Below are 19,995 nucleotides of genomic sequence, written 5' to 3'. Positions count from 1 at the left end.
AGTAACCTCCTATTATCCTACGTGGTTTTAGCCAGTTTAATTCTGAGGGCTACGTAGTGATGTGTTCTACTGTTACACTTTACTGCACATTTGGCTATTTTACTATAACACAGCTCATGTTTGGACAGCTGTGAGATTTGAATGGTAGTGAAGATTGCGAAAGCACAGAGGAAGGATGGTAGTAAATCATGGCCAGCCAATCAGAACTAGTGGTCAGGGTATAAAATGGGGAAAGCAGAGTAGGAAAAACAATGGCATTGTTAGGAGGAATACAATTAAAGCAGTACTGTCAGGTTCACCTTGTAAAGACAATTTCACAGTCCTCACAAGTTTAATTTTTTATCTCTAATGACACTTTCATACAAATTCTAATATTATCAACTTGAATTTACATATTTAAAGTGTCACATGTTGTGCAAAGTATTCTTTTACTACCTGAAGAATATTTTAAGAGTCAAAATTCAGACTTCCTTAACTGACTTGCCAACAATAGCACAGAATTACAGGACGTCTTAGTTGAACTTCTAGAAAAGTGTACTTTAACAGCACTTTTCATATTGCACCTGTACTCCACTTACCCTACTATCTCCTTATCAAATGACTAATTATATTATGTCAGGCTAACTAACATCTACATCTTGAGATAACAGTAGCCACCCTCTTATAAAACATTTATTACCTCTCTCAGACCCCCCCCCCAACAAAATGAGACTATTTGCTTGACTCAGTGAAAAAGGTCTCCTGAAAATTCTCTCAATCCACCTTAAGGGATATGAAAAAATGGATGTGGGCATTTATCTATAACTCGTTGCCAAGTGACTTTTGGAAGGCCTCCTCCTCTAAGCTTTTAAAGCAATCGTTCAGATAAGGTGCATTCGGCTAACAGCCTTCTTAGACATGCCTAATGTAATCTAAATTTAACTGCTGCCTGACTGGTTTATCTAGCCATCCTACACAGTTATCAAAATCAGTTTGATGGCATGGACTTTTAAACTAAACAAGATGTGTGAACCTCCACTTCACTGAAATTTTCATTTTTATTTCTTTCACGTTTTAGTAAAGCTCCCACCCCAAGCAAAGGTTTGTTCCCCTATACCCTTGCTGATTTTATAACTAATTCCAGGATCACTATATCTTGGGATAAAGAAGAAATCCTTTCCTGAGTGACCCCTTTGATGAATCTGTTTTTTTAATGAATTGATCAAACCTGTGATTTAAAGAAATGGTTTTTGAAAAAAAAATAGACAGCCACTGCTTTACTTTGTTGTAATTACATCCTATTTACACAGCAAAGTGCCTTCAAACTTCAAAATATTGAATTTAATTAAAATGCTTTTTGACTAAGTAGTACTATCAGAAGTAAGCAATATTCAGTTCTCCGAAAAAGACCTAATTGGTGTCAACTAGAACTGTATTATCAATAAAACGGGAAAATGCACTTAGTTTTTACTACAGCACTGTATACGTTAAACACCATTGTGGAGAGCATGGATTAATTTAACCTTAAAATGTAAAAAGGTCTGTTAATACAAATAACCCACTCACTAAACTGAGGAATCTGAGAAGAACCTGGCATTGGCCTGTGGTAGTCGGACTCAAAAAAGTGCACTGTAATATGTTCATAAACTGTATTCAAATGACACCAAGCTGCTAAAGTTCCTGTTCTCCAACCTAAACACACACATACTGCTTTTCACTCTAAAGACGTAGCTTACCTTTCTGTTATAGGGATTTGTTATCACCAAGTTTGTGTCATCAGACCCAGATAATATGAACTCTCCTGTATCATTCCAACAGATTGTGTTTACCTGAAGTAAAAAAAAAATAATAATAATAATAATAAAGCCTTGTGAGACTAATAAATGTAAATTTATCAAATAAATAGACTGTTAGTTAATCAACTCAGTAATGAACTTGCAAATTGGATTTATGGAAGTTCTCTTTTACAGAATAGACTCAAACCCAGGTTAAGGGACACTTAAGCAGAGTATAACAACACATACAGCAAAGGGAAAAAACAACAGATCACCCTGTAACACTATACAGTTTGCCACATACCCTTATCATAGTAAATGTAGTTTATTTTTTTTAATTATTGATATATTTTCAAAAGCACATTTTCAGTAAATACAGCAGCAGAATAAACCATTTTCCAGTGGCTATGAGATTCTGTCTAGTAGGCAGCATTGTTCCTATTTTATAATGCAGGCTATAGCATATATTCATTCAATACACCATTTGCATGACAATTCATAATAAAAATATATTAAAAACTGATGCATTTTTTTTTTAATTCTAGTGATTCATTTTCTATACCCATAAAATCCAATTAAAGCTAAAAGCCAAGGAAGGGGGGCTGCATCCTATCCTGGAAAGCAATGGGCACAAGTCAGGAACAGTCCTTTGCTGGATATATATGCCCCCCAACAACAGAATGTGGGAAGAAACATGACACTTCAACAAAACCTGTACAAACACATGAAAACATACACACTGCACATGGACGGCAAATCATCCCTGAGACCAGGGAGGCAAGAACTGTCAGACAGCAGTGCTAAGTGATTACTACGTCACTCAATCTTATACTTGCTTTAATTATTGATTTGGTAACTGAAAAGGTGGAATGATCTTCCAAGATGCCTTTAAGACAATCCAGAAGTAAAAATACAAAACCGGTTTATGGACTACTCATGTAAGTTTTGAAACTGACTTCATGGATACAGGTGCGGATTTGAGGAAGGAAACTACTGTGCTCAGTTTCACCCAAAATATTCACCACTGCACCTCCCACTTTAAGAAAGGGCAAGAAAAGGATTTACATTCCAGGGGTGACAGTGTTGAGACTAAAGGGACTTCATGTGCAATCTGGCATGAGGAATCATTGGAACTGTGGCTGCCATCTGCCATAGGGCTCTAAGAATATCTCTTGCTAAGGTCACAGATAGAGGAAGCAAGGACTTAAAGTAAGAAGAGAAAAATTTCTCTTGAGGAAGGAAGGCTGTCATTGACAGAGTATTGAGTCTGCAACTTAGGAATACTATATCCCGGAAGGGAGTCAGGGAAGACTTCTTTGGATTGAGAGTGAATCCCAGTCTTTTCAGAACAGAAATCTTGAATTTCATATGTGTCATCAGGGTTTCCTTGGATGAGGCCTGAATAAGACAGTCATCCAGGTTTACGGAAATTTGTATCCCTTGGGTTCTGCAGAAGGAGATAGCTGGAGCTAAGCACTTTGTGAAGTCTCTCGTTTACCCAAAAGGTAAAGTTGAGATCTGAAAGTGTAATGAAGAGATGGAAAACCTGTGAAATTTCCTGTGGGCAGGCTGTATAGAAATATGCAAGTAAACATCCTTCATGTCTAGGGTGACCAGAAAGATCTTAGGGAGGCTGGGGTGGAACAGGATCTACAGAGATAGTATCCTGAAGGACAGAAATTTTAACAAGGTGATAAAGTATGACAAATCTATTATGGGCCTCCATGTTACTATTTCCTGGGGACCAGGAATAGACTTGAGTAGAAACTTTTTCTCTGAGCCCGAGGAGGGACTGGTTGTATAGTCCCCTGGCAGAAAAGGGCCTGAAACAAGGGGAGGGAGGAATATCACTCAGGGATGGAAGCTGCTTCCAAGACATTTTGTAATCATTTTGTATGATGGACAAGGTCCATTTGTCTTAGGTAATGAACTCCAAAGATGTGAGGGAAAGCTGAAGCCTTAGTGAAAGAAGAATGTGTGAACTAAGGTGGGAGGGAGGAATGCAGAAGATAAGTCAGTTAAAAGTGGGTTTGCCTGGAAAGAAGGCTTTTCCAGGCTTGGAATTCCACTTTGGTTTCTCCTGAAATATTTCCTTAGTAAGATTCTTCTCCTTTTGAGGAGACCTTTGCTCCCTATAAACAAAGGAAGTGGATTCAGAGGTATAGTTCCCCTGGAATCTAGGAAATTCAAGAAAAAATCTGCTTAAGGTTCTGCATTAGTCTGCCTTTCTCCTGCAATGCTTTCGAAAGTTCAGAAGTTTAAGGGCCAAAAAGGAGGTCTCTAAAGAGGGAGGAATCCAGAAGCTTTGCCTTGACATCTGCTGGAAGACCTGAAGATGAAGCAAGGAAACCTGCACATGGACTAACCAGTGGCTGCAGGCCTAGATGAAGCCTCTACAACATCATAGCTGCATTTAATGGAGTGTCTGGCTTTCTGTGTGCCATTGTTGAGCACAGAGATAGGCTGAGGTTGATATTCAGAATACTCAAATTGAGTCATAGACTGGTTAAAGTTTACCAAAATGGATAATAAATACTTAGTCATTTGTATTGAGTAGTTAAGGGCTCTGAAAATCAGGGTGGCAGACATATTTTGCCATACCTGTCCATAGGCTACTGTCTCTATCAGACAGCAAAGTGGAAGCAAAAAGCATCCATAAAAGACTTTGAGAACAGGGAGCACAACTGAAGATTTAGGGGCCACAGCATCCAATAATTTGGAGTATCCTTTCTGCACGTCTTGAGACCTGTTTATTGTCCCATTCAAAATGCTGCATCAGTCTGGAAATGGTTTTCCTAAATGAAATATCTTCTAGTGGGGAATCTGGCGATAATGTTTCCTTACTACCCGAGGAAAAAGTGTTTGAACAGAGGAAGCAGGCAGAAGTGAACTATTTTCCCCTTTGTTCTTTACTTTACATTTAGAGATACTGGCAAAGAAAATACGGGACTCAGAAATCCAAGAATATAACTGGTACAGTGGTCAAGAAAAGTTGGCTTTATTGGCAGAGGAAATTATTTCGTACTTGATAAATCCGGAAAAGGACATCTGAGTATTGTGGAATATTTTGAGACAATTTCAAGCCCTTTCAGAAAAAAAAAAGTAATGAAGATAACACACAGGTTGCAGAAGCAAATTGTGTACCCACACATATTTATGGAGATACAATAAAATTAAGTACTTAGGAGTTTGGATTAAAAATCTTCTGTTATGGCAACTCAGAATATGTGGGAAGAGACTAAAAAAAATAAAACAAAAACTGAGAAACTGGAAGCTCTTGTTTATGGATATGAATAAGAAGATAAGCAATGAAAATGTTTTTAGTCCCTTTAGTTCTACATATGTGTCAGGTATATTTTTATAAATAAGAGTATATTTTTATAAATAAGAGACGTTGTAGACAATAACTAATAAAGTTAAGTTGAAATAATTTATCTGGGAAGAGAACAGTGCAAGAATTAAGTGGAATAAGTTGATCCTTCCAGTAGAACAAGGTGGCTTAGTATCACCTGATTTGAAGGGCTATTTTGAATCTACACAGTTAGGGCTCACACAAGCAGAAGGTTATAATTCAAAGTGGAAAGGGATGATGATGAAGCAGGGGGTAGTTCAAGAAATATGGAGAGTGTGGGATTCTGGATACAGATCCTTAAGCAGAGTAATAGCAACTATACATAACATATTCATAAAGTAGCAGAAAATATCCTAAGATCTAAGCCAAAACAATAATGAAGGAAGGAGATTTTGCCAATAAGGACGACTGCAAGCAGGAGTACAGAAAACAGGTAAGAGGGGGTTGGAATTTACTGGGGAAAATTGGCAAAGGAAACAATGTGTTGGGAGCAAATAACTAAAGAGGGAAAGGTAATAGAGTACTTTGAGGCAAACTAGACATTCAGACTGCAAACTACATATTGCCTTGCCTACCAAGGACTGACATCAGAGTATCAGCAAAAAGAAAGGGTTAAGGGAATCCTAAGTGAAAAAAAGCAGACAAAGCAGCAAAGCTGTTTATTCTGTGCAACCAAATCTGGTACCTCAGCTTTTTGCCTTGTAAGGATAACAGCATAATGCACCATACATCATTTATACCCGGGTTGTCCCCTCCCTTATTAAACAATTTACCAATTCAAATTTTAATTAATCTTAGAAAACATCATAATTTCTAATTACAAAAACAATCTAAAAATTAACTTCCATATTCAACCTCTTAGGGTATAAAGTTTTATAGTTTAAAATAAATCTACTTTCAAGTAGATTTAACTTGCTAACAAAATCTGGAGCATTTCTCCCGGCCTGTCAACAAATGATAAATAAAATAAATAAAATAATAAAAATAAAATCACTACCACAAGAAACTGTAGCTTTGGCTAGGACAGAAAAGAAAAAAAGTAGAATCACAGCCCAAATGGACTGTATGAAAATGCACTGTTACTGGACTACTAAAATTGCGGTTCCTGATATCACCCAAATGTTCCATAATACGCACCTTTACCTCCCTTTTAGTTTGCCCCACATACCACTTAATCCTTTCACAGCCTATAATACAAACCGCCCCACAAGAGTCACATGTAAGTGTATCATTAGAAATAAACAATCTACCATTAATTTTAGTATTAGACAGATTCTTTACTTTGGCACACACTTTGCAATGTCCACACGAGAAAGTACCCATATGACCTATCCTGCTATTCCTATCTTTACTGGGGAAGTTCAATAACTCTGAGATTACAATGTCTCCCATAAGAAAAGGTAACAAACATGGTCAGGAAATAAATGGCCTACTTTATTATCTGTGTGAACCAAATACCACAAGTCCTCAATAATGCCCTTAAAGATCTCTGAAAATTGTGTAAATTTAGCAACAAAAAATAATTTTTAACATTCTCTAACCCATTATATTCACACCTATCCACTCTGTGAATATACTCCAGATAACAACTTATTTTTTTTGGACACAAAATTCCCTTGTAACTTGGACTTATGTGTCAAAGTTCCGATTGCATAGAGTATGCAATCTATCAAAAGCCTTTCAAATATAAATCTACAAGCTTTTCCTCAGAAACATTAGAGGAAATCCTTTTAAATTCCTCATATGGTAAAGATTGTATGAGGTGGGGGGATGCATGCTGGAAATATGTAAAAAATGACTAACAGCAATCGGCGTCCTAAAAAGTTTAAACTGGATTTTCTCCTCATAGTCAAGATAAAATTTAACATCCAAAGATTGTATTGTTTTAGAATTATATTCAAAACTAAACTTAGGTCCATGGTCATTGTCATTTCGTTCATGCATAAATTCAACAAACTGGCTGGGCTGTCCCTTACAAATCAAAAACAAATAATCTATGTATCTTTTGTATAGAATCATACATTCAGAAAAAAATATGCTATTACATAAAAATTGGCTTTCAAAAGCCCCCATATATATAATAGCATATGATGGGACAAATGGTGTCCCCATAGCAGTGCTATGTTTCTGTAAAAATAAATCCTTTTCAAAACAAAAATAATTATGGGTAAGGCAAAATTCAAGTAACTGTATAAGAAAAGAGGTATGGGGTCCTTCAGCCATAATCCTAGACACAGCCTAATAGAAGTCATTTCTCCAAGGAACCATACTCACATTTTCACATAACTCTTTAGTATTCTTAATATGGAATGCATTTTAACTAAATGTTGCTTTAAATGAAAATAAAAAAAAATGCCTATATTTTGTAAGGAAGAGTTAACTCCTGACACTAATGGCCTACCCGGAGGGTTAGTAAGACTTTTATGAATTTTTGGGTCCACATAAAATTTAGAGTCCCTGGGTTTAGAGATTTTTTGACATTCTGTGGGGTCAAAAAAAACAATCTCTCACCCCGCTCTAAAAGTTCCAATTGTGCATTAAAGGTGACAACTGGATTAACCTTCAACTTAACATAATCTTCCTCTTTTAACAATAAACTTTTTACCATCTCAGTGTAATTTAATTTAGAGAAAATCACACAGTTACCTCACTTATCAGGCTGTCTAAATGCATAATCACCCACACATTCTTGCAAGTGTTTCAATGTTAGCCATTTATTCTTCGATAAATTAAAACTTTTCTTACTGAAAACAAATTAACCGAACATATACTCCACCTTTTTACAAACCATGTTCTCAAACAAACCCACTGCCGGGGATAATTGAGGAGGAATAAAGGTGCTGTATTGAGGTAAATCAGGAACCACCAATTTCCCATAACTTGTGCAAATACCCCCATCTAATTCACCATCAGAAAAATCAAAATCATATAAAGAAACATTTAATAGGTGATCATCCTTAAAAAAGGACTCCAGACATTCAAATGATGATTCAAAGTAGGCTGGTGTAATCCCTCTATGCCTATTATCAATAAATAATCAGATGTAACTTCCTACAAAACTGTTTAACTTCAATTAATAAATCAGCCAAAGTCGGACACCTAGTAGGACCAAACTTTGGACCATTAAGTAACAAATTTTCAGCCTCAATAGAAATTCTAAGGTCCGATAAATTAACAATGTTCAATGAATTAGACTTACTAAAATCGTTCACAAAATGGGAAATCCTCAAGTCCAAAAAGTCTACGTTGTTCAAAACAAAAGGCAGATTCCATTCTTTCTCCCTTTGGTACGATACTTCCACCCTTTGCCATGGCCATTTTAGGAAAAACATTCCACACCTGGACTATGATGTTCTGAAGGGTCGGAGAGATCTGAAGATTCATCCCCTGGTAAATTATCAAACAATACACTTTTTTTAGAAGCAGTTTCCACTGAAGACACTGAAGCATCATGAACCACAAAGGAACGGCCAGCCGATTGCCTGAACTTTGACCTTCCTTGGCGTGGTTTACACTTCCAGGAATAAATAAGGCCGCTCTAAAAGTTTCCCATATCTCTAATTATTTTTTCTTCTTCCTAGTAAGAATCATAGATTCCACCTTCTCTAACTTAACTTTGATCCTCCGACACTTCATCAGTGAAGGTCTACTACAAAGTCACAATCTCTTTTTGTAACCTTTCATGCGACCTTAAATTCTGTTTAATAAAAATATGAATCCAAACCAAAGTACATTGAAGTGAAACTTGCTTCCATTCCTACAGGAATTCCATCTCATCCTCTCTGAAGTCCCATGCAGGTAAATGTTCAACTCGGAGACCTCTAAGAGTGATACCAAGACTAACATATTTTTCTAATAGCTTGGTATCATAAAATAAAGAGATCTCTTTGACTATAAGATGCTCTAACTGTTCAAATTTAACTCCTTTATCATTAGTTCCTACCAAAAGCCACGGATCAGTAATGGCCAGCTTAACCTCATGTTCCTTCAGCAAATCATTGAACAAAAACTTCTCCAACTCCTCTGAGGTCCAGAATACTGCCGGTACAGAATCCGCTCGATCCAGCAACATAACAAACCATTAAAACAGAGAAACTATCAAACTAACAAAAAAAAAAAAAAAAAAAAAAACAGAAAGAGCAGCAAAGCTGTTTATTCCATGCAACCAAATCAGATTAAATCTTTTACCTTGTTTTTTTTTTGCCTTCTAAGGATAAGAGCATAATGCACCATACATCATTATACCCAAGTGAACCCCCTCCTTTATTAAACAATTAAAATTTTAATTAAGCTTAGAAAACATTAAAATTTCTAATTACAAAAACATTCTAAAAATTAACTTCCATATTCAACCCCTTAGGGTTGAGAAACTGGACACTCTTGTTTATGGATATGGATAAAGTATAGTTGTGTACCTACCATAAATGTAGATGTTCAAGTGTATTCACTGTTGCAGTCATTACAATTGGGTTATCCTGCCGCCCCAAGTTCCAAAGTCTAGGTCCGGCGTCGGTTGCTGTTGACTCCTACCTGACGTCAGTGTGCCAGGGGTATAAAAGATGCAGCCGATGCCATTTTCTTCAGTTTTTCTTGCCCCAGATGTCAGGGGCCCCTAAAAAGGTAGACTAAAATATGCCAATAAGCATGCATACACAAAAACAACTTTTCCTTCATCTACAAGAAAATACACCACATAGGTTGTAGATAGGTTGTAGAGAAGTACAGATAAGTCCCAGCAAGGAAAAGGGGGATGGTGGGAGGGTAACCCGCTCGAACATCTACATTTATGGTAGGTACACAACTGTACTATGTTCATCGTGTTTCACTGTTGCAGTCGTTAAAATTGGGTTGAATCCCAAAGCTAAGGTTGAGAGGCTGGCTAAATAGGATTAGGAGAGGCTATCAGGCCCTGCAGAACTGCAGTGGCAAAGCCTGCCTTGGATTTAGAATAGAGATGTAAGTGATAGTGCTTTGTAAAAGTATGCACTGAACTCCCAAGTTGCAGCCTCTAAGATGTCTTTGGTTGGTACTCCTCTGAGGAAGGCTGCTGAAGTGGCTGCTGTTCTGGTTGAATGTGGCCTAATGCCCTTAGGCACTGATTTGCCATGCTGTGAATAGCAGAAATGAATGCAGTGGCCTATCCACTTTGAAATAGTCTGTTTTGAGATAGGCTTTCCTTGTGATCCTGCAGCATATGCCACTAGAAGTTGTTTAGTCTTTCTGAAAGCTTTGGTTCTGTCCAAGTAGAAGCGTAGCTGCCTGTGAATGTCCAAAGAATGCAGAAGTCTCTCACCCTTATTCTGTGGGTTTGGGTAAAAGGTAGGCAAATGAATTGTTTGGTTAAGGGCCACACTGGACACTATCTTAGGCATAAATGTAGGGTTTGTCCTTAGAGAAACCCTGTCAGGATGGAAAATGATAAAAGGTTCCACAGCCATGAGTGCCTGTGACTCTGAGACACGTCTAGCGGAGGTTATTGCTAGGAGCAGAGCTGTTTTCCAGGATAAGAATTTTATATCAGCTGCAGAGGCTGGCTCAAACGGAGGCAGTGTGAGTTTTTCCAAGACAGTTGAGGTCCAAGCAGGTATTGGTGCTCTTCTTGGAGGTCTTATGTTTTTGGCCCCTCTGAGGTACTGCCTTAGCAATGGATGAGAAAAATAGGTGGTTCTGTATTGTAATGAGCTGAAATGGCAGAGGCATGAATTTTAATTGATGAAAAGGAAAGGCCTTTATCCAGCATCTCAGTTAAGTATTGCAAAATCTGAGGAATATTTGGAACAGTCGTGTCAATACCTAGTGCCTGGTTCCAAGCACAGAATCTCTTCCATTTTTCTGTATAAGATTTTCTGGTGCTAGGCCTCCTGGCCTCCAAAATAACATCCATCACTGCTTTAGAGAGAGCTGTGTCTTGAATGGCTACATTATCCGCCATGCTGCCAGGTTTAAGGTCCTGAGTTGGCTGTGCAGTATCTGACTGTCTTGTTGGGTTAATAAGTGAGGAATCTGAGGTAATGTCCAAGCTGGGCATAGAGACAAGCTCTTTAGGATTGGGTACCAGTGCTGGCGGGGCTTGTCTGGGGCAATCAGTATAATTTTTGGCATCTCTTGTCTGACCTTGAGGAGTACCTTGGGGAGGAGAGGCAGAGGAGGAAAGGCATATACTGTTAGGTTTTTCCAGCTGAAAGATGGAGCATCCACTTTCCATGCTTGCTTGTGATAAGTCCTTGTGCAGAATCTCTGTAGTTGGCAGTTGTGAGGGGGAGGCAAACAGGTCTATGTCCGAGCATTCCCAGTTCCTTGTTATCATGCTGAAGACTTGTAGATCCAATTTCCACTCGTGGGGATCCATTAGGTTTCTGCTTAGTTCGTCTGCCAGAATATTTATCCTTCTTGGCAGGAATTGTGCTTGCAGATGTACTTGGTAAGTCAGTGCTGTGTCCCACAAGTTCATGGCTAGTCTGCAGAGGGGGTAGGAATGCGTGCCCCCCTGCTTATGTACCACATGACTGTAGTATCGTCCATCTTTATCAGTAGTTCTCCTGGATGAAGTTGATCCTTGAAGGCTGTCAGGGCATTCTGAACAGCTAGCATCTCTTTTTGATTGATATGTAGATGCATTTGACTTGCGGACCATGTGCCCTGAATACATCTTCCTGCCACTTGGGCCCCCCCAGGCATAATCTGATGCATCTGTTGTCAATGTCTGCCTGGCTGTGGGTAAGGTGAATGGCTGTCCCGTGTTGAGGTGACAGGCTTTTGCCCACCATCGAAACTCCTGTTGCAGGCAGGGAATGAGGGTAATTATTGTTTCCAGGCTGTGGCAATGTTGAGTCCAAACACTTTTCAGATACCATTGAAGTTTCCTCATATGCAGTCTTGCATATGGAATTAGCAGTATGCAGGATGCCATGAAGCCCAAAGCCTGCAGAATTTTTCTTGCAGATAACTGGCTCTTTGTTGCCAACATTTTGAAATAAGTAGTCAGTTGTCTGTGTTTGTCTGGCGTGAGAGAAGCCATCTGGACAGTTGTATTTAAGCTTGCACCCAGGAATATTATCTCTTGAGAGGGTACGAGCTTTGATTTTTTTTCGTTTACTGTGTACCCTAGACCTGTTAGCCATCTTTTTACAAACACCAGATGCTGTAGTAGGATGTCCTTGTTCTCTGCTTGAATAAGGCAGTCATCCAAGTAAGGATATATTTGTATTCCTCTGTCTGCAAAATGCAATTACTGGTGCCAGGCATTTTGTGAAGACCCTGGGTGCAGTAGATAAGCCAAAGGGCAGTGCAGAGAATTGGTAGTGCATTGAGTCAGCTATAAATCTGAGGTATCTTCTGCATGATTGTCTGATTGGGACATGCAGGTATGCCTCTTTTAGGTCTAAAGTCACAAGCCAAAGAAGCTGCTGCAGAGTTAACATTTTGAATTTTGGAATACCCAGGAATGTGTTTATGAAAGACAGGTACAGTATTGGTCTCCAGGCTTTGTCCTTTCTGGGTACCAAGAATAGCCTTGAGTAAAATCCTTGTCCCTGCTCTTGCTGTGGTACTTGCTGAATGGCTCTCATCTCCATGAGGGATGAAACTTGTTTTTGTGCCTCTGCCCATTGATTGCGTGGCAGGTCTGGCATACCGTTTGGCCTCGACAGGGTGTGAAAGTGGAACCTGTAGCCTTGAGATACGATATTTAAGACCCATTTGTCCTGTGAGATCATGTGCCAATTTTGTGAAAAAAGTGCTAGTTTCCCCCCCAAAGGAGCTGCCAGAAGATAAGTGCTTAGTGTTGGCAGGGGAAAGTCATTGAGACTGTTTCCTGTATGGCTGTGATTTTTCCTCTCCGCTTTAGGAGGTAGAAGCACCCCATTGTTTAGGCCTGTATAAGCCTTGGGGCTGTGATCTGCCTCTGGGGCATCTGTATCTGCCTCTTTGTGGCCTGTCTGACACTGGAAAGTACCAATTCTTTGTGGGCCAGTTCCTGCTAAATCTGGGAGGCTGTACCTGTAAAAAATCTGTCACTGTTTTCATAGATTTAGCTTTGTCCTCCATTTTCTTCAACACCTCTTCTGCTTTAACACCAAACAAAGTATCATGTTGTAATGGAGCATCTAATAGCTTTGCTTTAACATGATCGGGCAGATTCTGTTCTTTTAACCAAACATGCCTCCTAATGACAGAACCTGCAACTGCAGCCCTGCAGGAGGCCTCTAGAGAATCAAAACCACATTGCAAAGTATGCTTTCCCACTTGTTCAGCTGCATGCAATAAATCCTGCATTTTTTTCTTTTCTGCACATTCTGAATTTGTCAACATTTTCTGTTTAAGCAGTGACATAAGATATTGCTGATATTTAAGCATATGAAACTGACTATTTAAAGCTCTTACAGCCAAGGTAGCAGAAGTATAAATCTTTTTCCCCCATCTGTCCAGAGCCCTTGAATCCCTATCAGAGGGGATAGGGTTTTTTGCAGTGGAAGCCTTGACCCCCTTGGGACCCCGAGAAATAGTTTCTGGGTCAGCAGCAGGGTTTTTGTAAAGAAATTTATGAGAATCAGGAACCCTGTAGTATCTGTCTGGCTTAACCGGAGCTGGTGGTAAAGAGTCAGGAGACAGACCAGACTCTGAAAATACATCATCTACAATGTCTAAAACAGGAGGAATAGCAAGGGGCCTGTGCTGGGGTAATAAAAGGAAGTCTCTGAGCCTTTTCTTGGATTCTGAGAAATCTTGGCTCTCCCCATGGAAATGCTCCCTCATAGTATGCAGGGTCTCCCCAAAAGAATAATCCTCAGGAGGTGAGGCTGAAGGGATAGTTTCTTCAGCATCAGAATCCTCATAGGGAGGAAGGGAATATTGCTGTTCAGAAGAGGAATCAGAAGAAATGGAAACCTGAACTGAAGATTCATATTCTATCTCTTGCCTAGGCCTCTTATCAAGAGGGGGATGGGAACCCCTGATCAAAGTAATTAGGTCCTCGGCTATTTTAAGCATCTGTTTTTTAGGTATGGAGGCCTGCCCAGGAGAATGCTGTACTTGTTTCTTTGTCTTTAGAGCTGCTTTAGTCTTTGAAGCTGAAGATGGCTTTGCATATAACTGTGTAGGCCTGAAAACACCCTCAGAAGCCGATGTCTGCTCAGCAGCTCTGGACCCATCTGAGGAAATAGTTTCCGAGTGTCCAATACCTTGAGTTCCCAGTGGCCTAGTCAGCTCCACGTAGGTGTCGGAAGCGGCCTGTGGCTCTGAGGTAGCGGGCGTCAGGGGCTGCGAAAGCACCTCACTGAGAACCAGTGAACCGGCAACAGGCCTAACGGAAGCTTTGTTGTTGGTTTTGGACCTCGGATGCCTGTCCTTTTCTTTGCGCTTTTTATAAACTCCGGTAGTCGGCTGTTCCGATGGCAGTATATAACTGAATCTTCTGCCAAAGTAATAAAATGCAAAAGCGTACCGACGCTTAATAGCGTGTTGGTTAATTCTAGCACAAAACCAACAACTAGCAACGTTGTGGTCAGGGCCTAGGCAAGGAATACAGTAAGAATGAAAATCCTTATGAGGTATTTGCTTCCCACAAGAAATACAATTATTAACTTTTTCTGACATCGGTCTGGAGCAACAAAAAAGTTTCCCCAATGGGGTACTTAGCTTTAATGAAGACTTCGGATCTGAAATTCGAATTTGAAAATCTCAGGACTTGGCCGACCGGCACTTGCGAACTGCTTTTGCTTCGGACACTGCGAGGCAAGAAAGACTGAGGAAAATGGCATCAGCTGCATCTTTTATACCCCTGGCGCACTGACGCCAGGGAGGAGGTGACAGCAACCGACGCCGGTCCTAGACTTTGGAAATCCGGCTGACTGCGGGTAGCCTGCCAGCAGGATAACCCAATTGTAATAACAGTGAAACACGATGAACATCAACATAAGCAGTGAAAATGATTTTAGTCCCTTTAGTGTCATACATGGGTCAGGTATATTTTTACAAACAAGAGGAGAAGGTGTATACAATAACTAATAAAGCTGACTTGAAAGAATGTATCTGGGAAGGGAAGAGGGTAAGAATTAAGTGGGATAAGGTAGGTGATCCAATAGAACAAGGTGGTTTAGGATCACCTGATTTGAAGGGATATTTTAGAGTTACACAGTTAGGGCTCACATAAGCAGAAGGTTATAATTCAGACTGGAAATGTATGATGATGAAGCAGGGAGTAGTTCAAGAAATATGAAGAGTGTGGGGTTTTGGATACAGATCCTTAAGCAGAGTAATAACAACTATACATAAAATGAAGTTATGTACTCACCATAACATTCCATCTGAGTAGTTCTACTTTATTTGCTTTCAAACTGTGGGTCTTTGGATCCACATCGGATCTGACACGGACGCATTTTACAGCTATGGCTCTGAGCTCCATGCTCCCTTACCCATAATGCCCTCTGTCTCCTTTCAGATCGAGTTTGCTGCCTAACAGGTATCAGACACCTGACCCAATGACACCTTACCATCAATCACTAATCGTCACAAAAAGAACCTTAGCCTGGACAGGACCAAGGATCCCAACAATAGCCGTCTGATACAAAGGACATGTCATATCCCAAAAGATAAGGTTAGGGGGAAGGGGGGGGACAGTTGAAGGCAAATGAAGTATAACTACTCAGATAAAATGTTATGGTGAGCACATAACTTCTTTATCTGAAGTAGTTTACTTCATTTGCTGTTCAACCCGTGGGACATCGAGTTCTCAGCTACCTAACTCTTGGGAGGCCCTCATGGAAGGATATTCCGGAGCACCGCAGAGCCAAAGGATGCTCTACTCCTACTGACCAAATCCAGTTTATAATGAGAAATAAAGGTGTGAGATGAGGTTCAAGTTGCAGCAGAACAAATATCATCCAAAGAGACCCTAGACCAAAAAGCCACTGTCGCAGCCATAGATAGGGTCAAATGAGTCTTCATTTTTCCTGGTAGAGACAAACCTCTTTCTGAATAAGCCCTGCCAATGCACTGTGAAATCAAGTGAGCAATTGTCACTTTTGAAATAGGTTTGCCAAAGAAGGGCATGGCATAGGACACACAAAGTTGATCAGATTTGCAGAATGGTTTAGTCCTGTGAAGATAAAACCTCAACTGCCTATGTATGTCCAAGTAAATATAATTTGTATTCCTCTTTGTTCTGGTAGTTAGGAAAAAATACTGGCAAATGAATAGTTTGATTAATATTGGCTTCTGAAGCTACCTTAGGAAGGAAGGACGGGTTAGTGCATAGCAACACTCTATCTTTGTGAAAGATCATATAAGGGACTTAGATAGAACACCCTTATAGCAGATGTGATGGCAACCAAGAAGGCAGTTTTACAAGTCAAAAACTGTAGATCCACAAATACTGCAGGCTCAAAGGGGAGAGAAACCAATGCCCGCAACAGTAAGGTGAGGTCCCATGGTGGAATCGGGTCCTTAACCAGAGGTCTGAGAAGAAAAGCACCTTTGAAAAAGGTTTTACAAAGTTTAGATGAAGCCAATGAAGACATATTTACCCCAACATGAAAATTAGAGATGGCTGCTAGTTGGACTTTAACTGTAGAGGAACTAGCGCCCTGTTGAAAAATGCTAGCCAGAAAATCTAAAACTGCCGAAAGCGGAGCAGTGAAAGGTTCCAAAGACCTCTGACTGGCCCGTATAGAAAAGTGCTTCCATTTACTACGGTGGAGTTTTCTGGTAGATGATTTATGAGCCGCCACCGAAATGGACTTAACAGGAGATGACAGACTGGGAGTCCTAATAATCATGGGAACTGGACCAGCCAAGCAGTGAGCTTCAGACTGTCCAGATCTGGATGAGGGATCCCGAAGGGACGTGAGAGTAGATCCGGGACCAGATCCAAGGTCCATAGTGGACCAACTAGATGAGACCTGAGTAAGGGAAACCAAACATGTCGAGGCCAGAATGGGGCGATGAGGATCACAGTGCTCCCCAGCCATTGGGCTTTCAGTAGAAACTTCGACATAAGGGGAAGAGGAGAATATGCATAAAGAAGTCCAGGAGGCCAAGCATGAATCAGAGCATCTCTGGGTGCTTTCCCCAGCAGGGGGTTCAGAGCAAAAAACTCGCCGCATTTCCATTGGAAGGAGATGTGAAGAGATCGCAGCAAGGACGACCCCACTCTAGAAAAATCTGTTCCGCTACTGAAGGATTCAGAGACCACTCCTAAAACATCAGGATCTATCTGCTGAGCCTGTCTTCTAGAATGTTGGAGCGTCCCAGGATGTGCATTGCCACCAGAAAGTGGCTGGTGGAGGTTGGCCATTCCCACACTCTCATGGCCTCTCGACATAAGGGATAAGATCTGATTCCCCCTTGTTTGTTGATATACCAGACCACTGACATATTGTCCGTCTGAACTGCAATCATTCCCAGAGGAAGATGAGCATGAAGGGCCTGCAATGCAAGAAGAACCACTCTCATCTCTAGAACACTGATGTGCAGATAGGTCTCGGAAGGGGACCACGTGCCTTGGACTGCCCTTCCTGAGCAGTGTCCCCTCCCACCCTAGTAGGGAGGTGTCTGTGGTCACTGTGGTCTTGGGGAAAGCAGGTTGAAACGGACGTCCCTTGAGGAGATCTGGGGACTGAATCCACCACCAATGGGAGTCCCTGCACGCTTTTGAAATTCTCACCAGAAAAGACAATGGAAGTTTCTAACAGTGACCACTGAACCGCAAGTGTCCACTGCAGTACCCTCATATGAAGGTGCACCATTGGAAGAAGATTTACCATAGCCGCCATGGAACCTACAGCCCTTAACACTGCTTCGGCTGTTGGTAAATGGGTCTGAAGTATGTGTAAGACATGTAACCTCAAGCTGCATATCCTGTCTAACGTGAGGAACACCTTTGTTTGTATTGTGTCCAGCTGTGCCTTGATAAAATCTAAAATCTGAACCGGGAGAAGAGCAGACTTGTTCATATTGATTGTAATGCTCAACTTGTTGGCTAGCTGAAGGAAGGAGTCCCTGGCCTGACATAGTAGATGCTCTGAAGGGATTGGTAAAGAGCCAATCATCCAGGTAAGGAAAGACCTGAATGCCCTGAAGTCTCAGGTGAGCTGCTACTACCATTACCTTGGTGAACACCCAGGGGGCTGTGGAGAGACGAAAGGGGATGGCTCGAAAATGGTAATGAATGGCTCCCAGCTGGAAGCGAAGGAACTTCCGGGAGCACCTGTCCATCTTGCTGTAATAGTACGTGTCTTGGAGGTCGATTGAACACATCCAGTTTCTGGCCTGCAGATAGGGCAGGATAGATTAAATCGTGACCATCCAGAATTTTGTCTTGGTTACTGATAGGTTCAATTTGGACAGATCCAATATTGGTCTGAGGTCCCCCATCTTTTTTGGCACTAAAAAGAACCTGGGAGTAAACTTCGGATCTAGACTGGCCTAGAGAAACTGGTTGGATGACTCGTTTTCGTAGCAGTGAGTCTACCTGCACTGCTGCCTCCTCCCGCTGCATGGATGGAATGTCTGGGAGGGCTTTGTTGGATGGGGGAGGATCCTTGAATGGAACAAAATATCTTTTGGATATGACTCGCAGCACCCACTGATCTGTAGTGATGGACTCTCATGCTAGTGGGTGTAGTGACAAGTGACCCATGACTGCCCCCAGAGATGGACAGCCAGGCAACCCCTCAGGGCTGCTGCTCGGGTTTATCAGAGAAAGTTTCTCGGGACCCAAAATTCTTAGGACCCCCTCTGCCTCTAGGGCGGCATCTATCAAAGCCCCCTTTGCCTCTGGGGGAAGGCGAGTCCTGAGTGTCTTGGAAAAATGCCTGAGACTTGTAGAACCACATCTTCTTCTGGCCTCACTGGTTCCTGGAAAAGGACCTTTGAGGAGGTGAGAAGTAGATCCTGATGGTAGACAGTGTCTTCCCGTCCTTCTTGTTCTGAACCAAAGTCTCTCTAACTGTCTTCCCAAAAAGGGAAGAACCATCATAAGGGGCGTTGGTAAAAGACACCTTGAAGGGCTCCGAGAAATGACATAAGCAGAGCCAGGCGTGACGCCGGATGGCAATGCCTGACCCCACCGCCCATGCGGCTCCCTCCGTGGCATGGGAGAGCAAATGCATAGACATGATGGCTACAGCTTTTAGGGTGGCCATTCGTGCATTGAACGTCTTCCTGTCCTCTGCCAACATGGATCCTGGGGTCGACTCCGTGACTTCCTTGACCAGATCTCTCTAGAGTCGAATGACATGCACCATGTAGTTCAGCACCCTCACACAGAAGGTCACTGAAGCATAAACTCGCTTCACAAAACGATCCAACGCTCTTGACTCTCGGTCAGGCGGGTGAACCGTGGAGCTCTCCTGGGTGAGTTCCTTTTTGGTGGCCGCAGCCACCATCACAGCATCTACAAGGGACCCCTTGTGCCAGTGTAACTTGTCCGTGGGGGGACTTAAGACTGTCTGGGCACCTGGGTATTGTCTCTATGGTGTCCAGCTCCTTCCACACACTAGATGTTATCAGATCCACAAGTGGTTCGGCAGGAGGGGACACCCAAGACGTAGATGGACCCAAGCCGAATGCCTCCAGAAACATGGACTCGTCAGAGGATGGTTTTGGGGTGGACCCCCCCTTTGGCGAAGGATATTGGAGGGTGATCTTGGGCAACCTTCCCTTCATCCAGGTCCGTGTCTTCGGTGAGGGACTCTGGAGGAGAGTCCAAGTGCCTCCTTTTACACATATGCTTGCAGAGGGGGGGCCCTTCAGGGGGACTGTCTGGGGAGGTCTCACAAGTGGGTTGTTCCAAGGGCGGAACTTCCTGGGGCACTAACGGCTACATGCTGTCCCCGAGAGGGCAAGATGGTCGGAACCACACAAGGCCAGGTGGGTCTGGATGGACTCCAA

At 41.6% G+C, this 19,995-nt stretch overlaps 1 protein-coding gene across 3 annotated transcripts in view; it reads right to left on the bottom strand.

Annotated features, from left to right (window-relative positions):
* Nucleotides 1–19,995, bottom strand: part of DCAF6 (DDB1 and CUL4 associated factor 6) — a 2,031,218-nt gene that overhangs the window by 1,654,046 nt on the left and 357,177 nt on the right. For all 3 annotated transcript variants that reach the window (XM_044072358.1, XM_044072359.1, XM_044072360.1), the window contains exon 3: nucleotides 1,716–1,808. In XM_044072358.1, coding sequence (XP_043928293.1) covers nucleotides 1,716–1,808 — 93 coding nt within the window. The remainder of the gene's footprint in view (nucleotides 1–1,715; nucleotides 1,809–19,995) is intronic.

Source organism: Protopterus annectens, chromosome 5.part0 (genome assembly GCF_019279795.1).
Source record: "Protopterus annectens isolate FY-2018-M chromosome 5.part0, PAN1.0, whole genome shotgun sequence".
Classification (NCBI taxonomy): domain Eukaryota; kingdom Metazoa; phylum Chordata; order Ceratodontiformes; family Protopteridae; genus Protopterus; species Protopterus annectens.
This window is presented reverse-complemented; position numbering and strand designations above follow the sequence as displayed.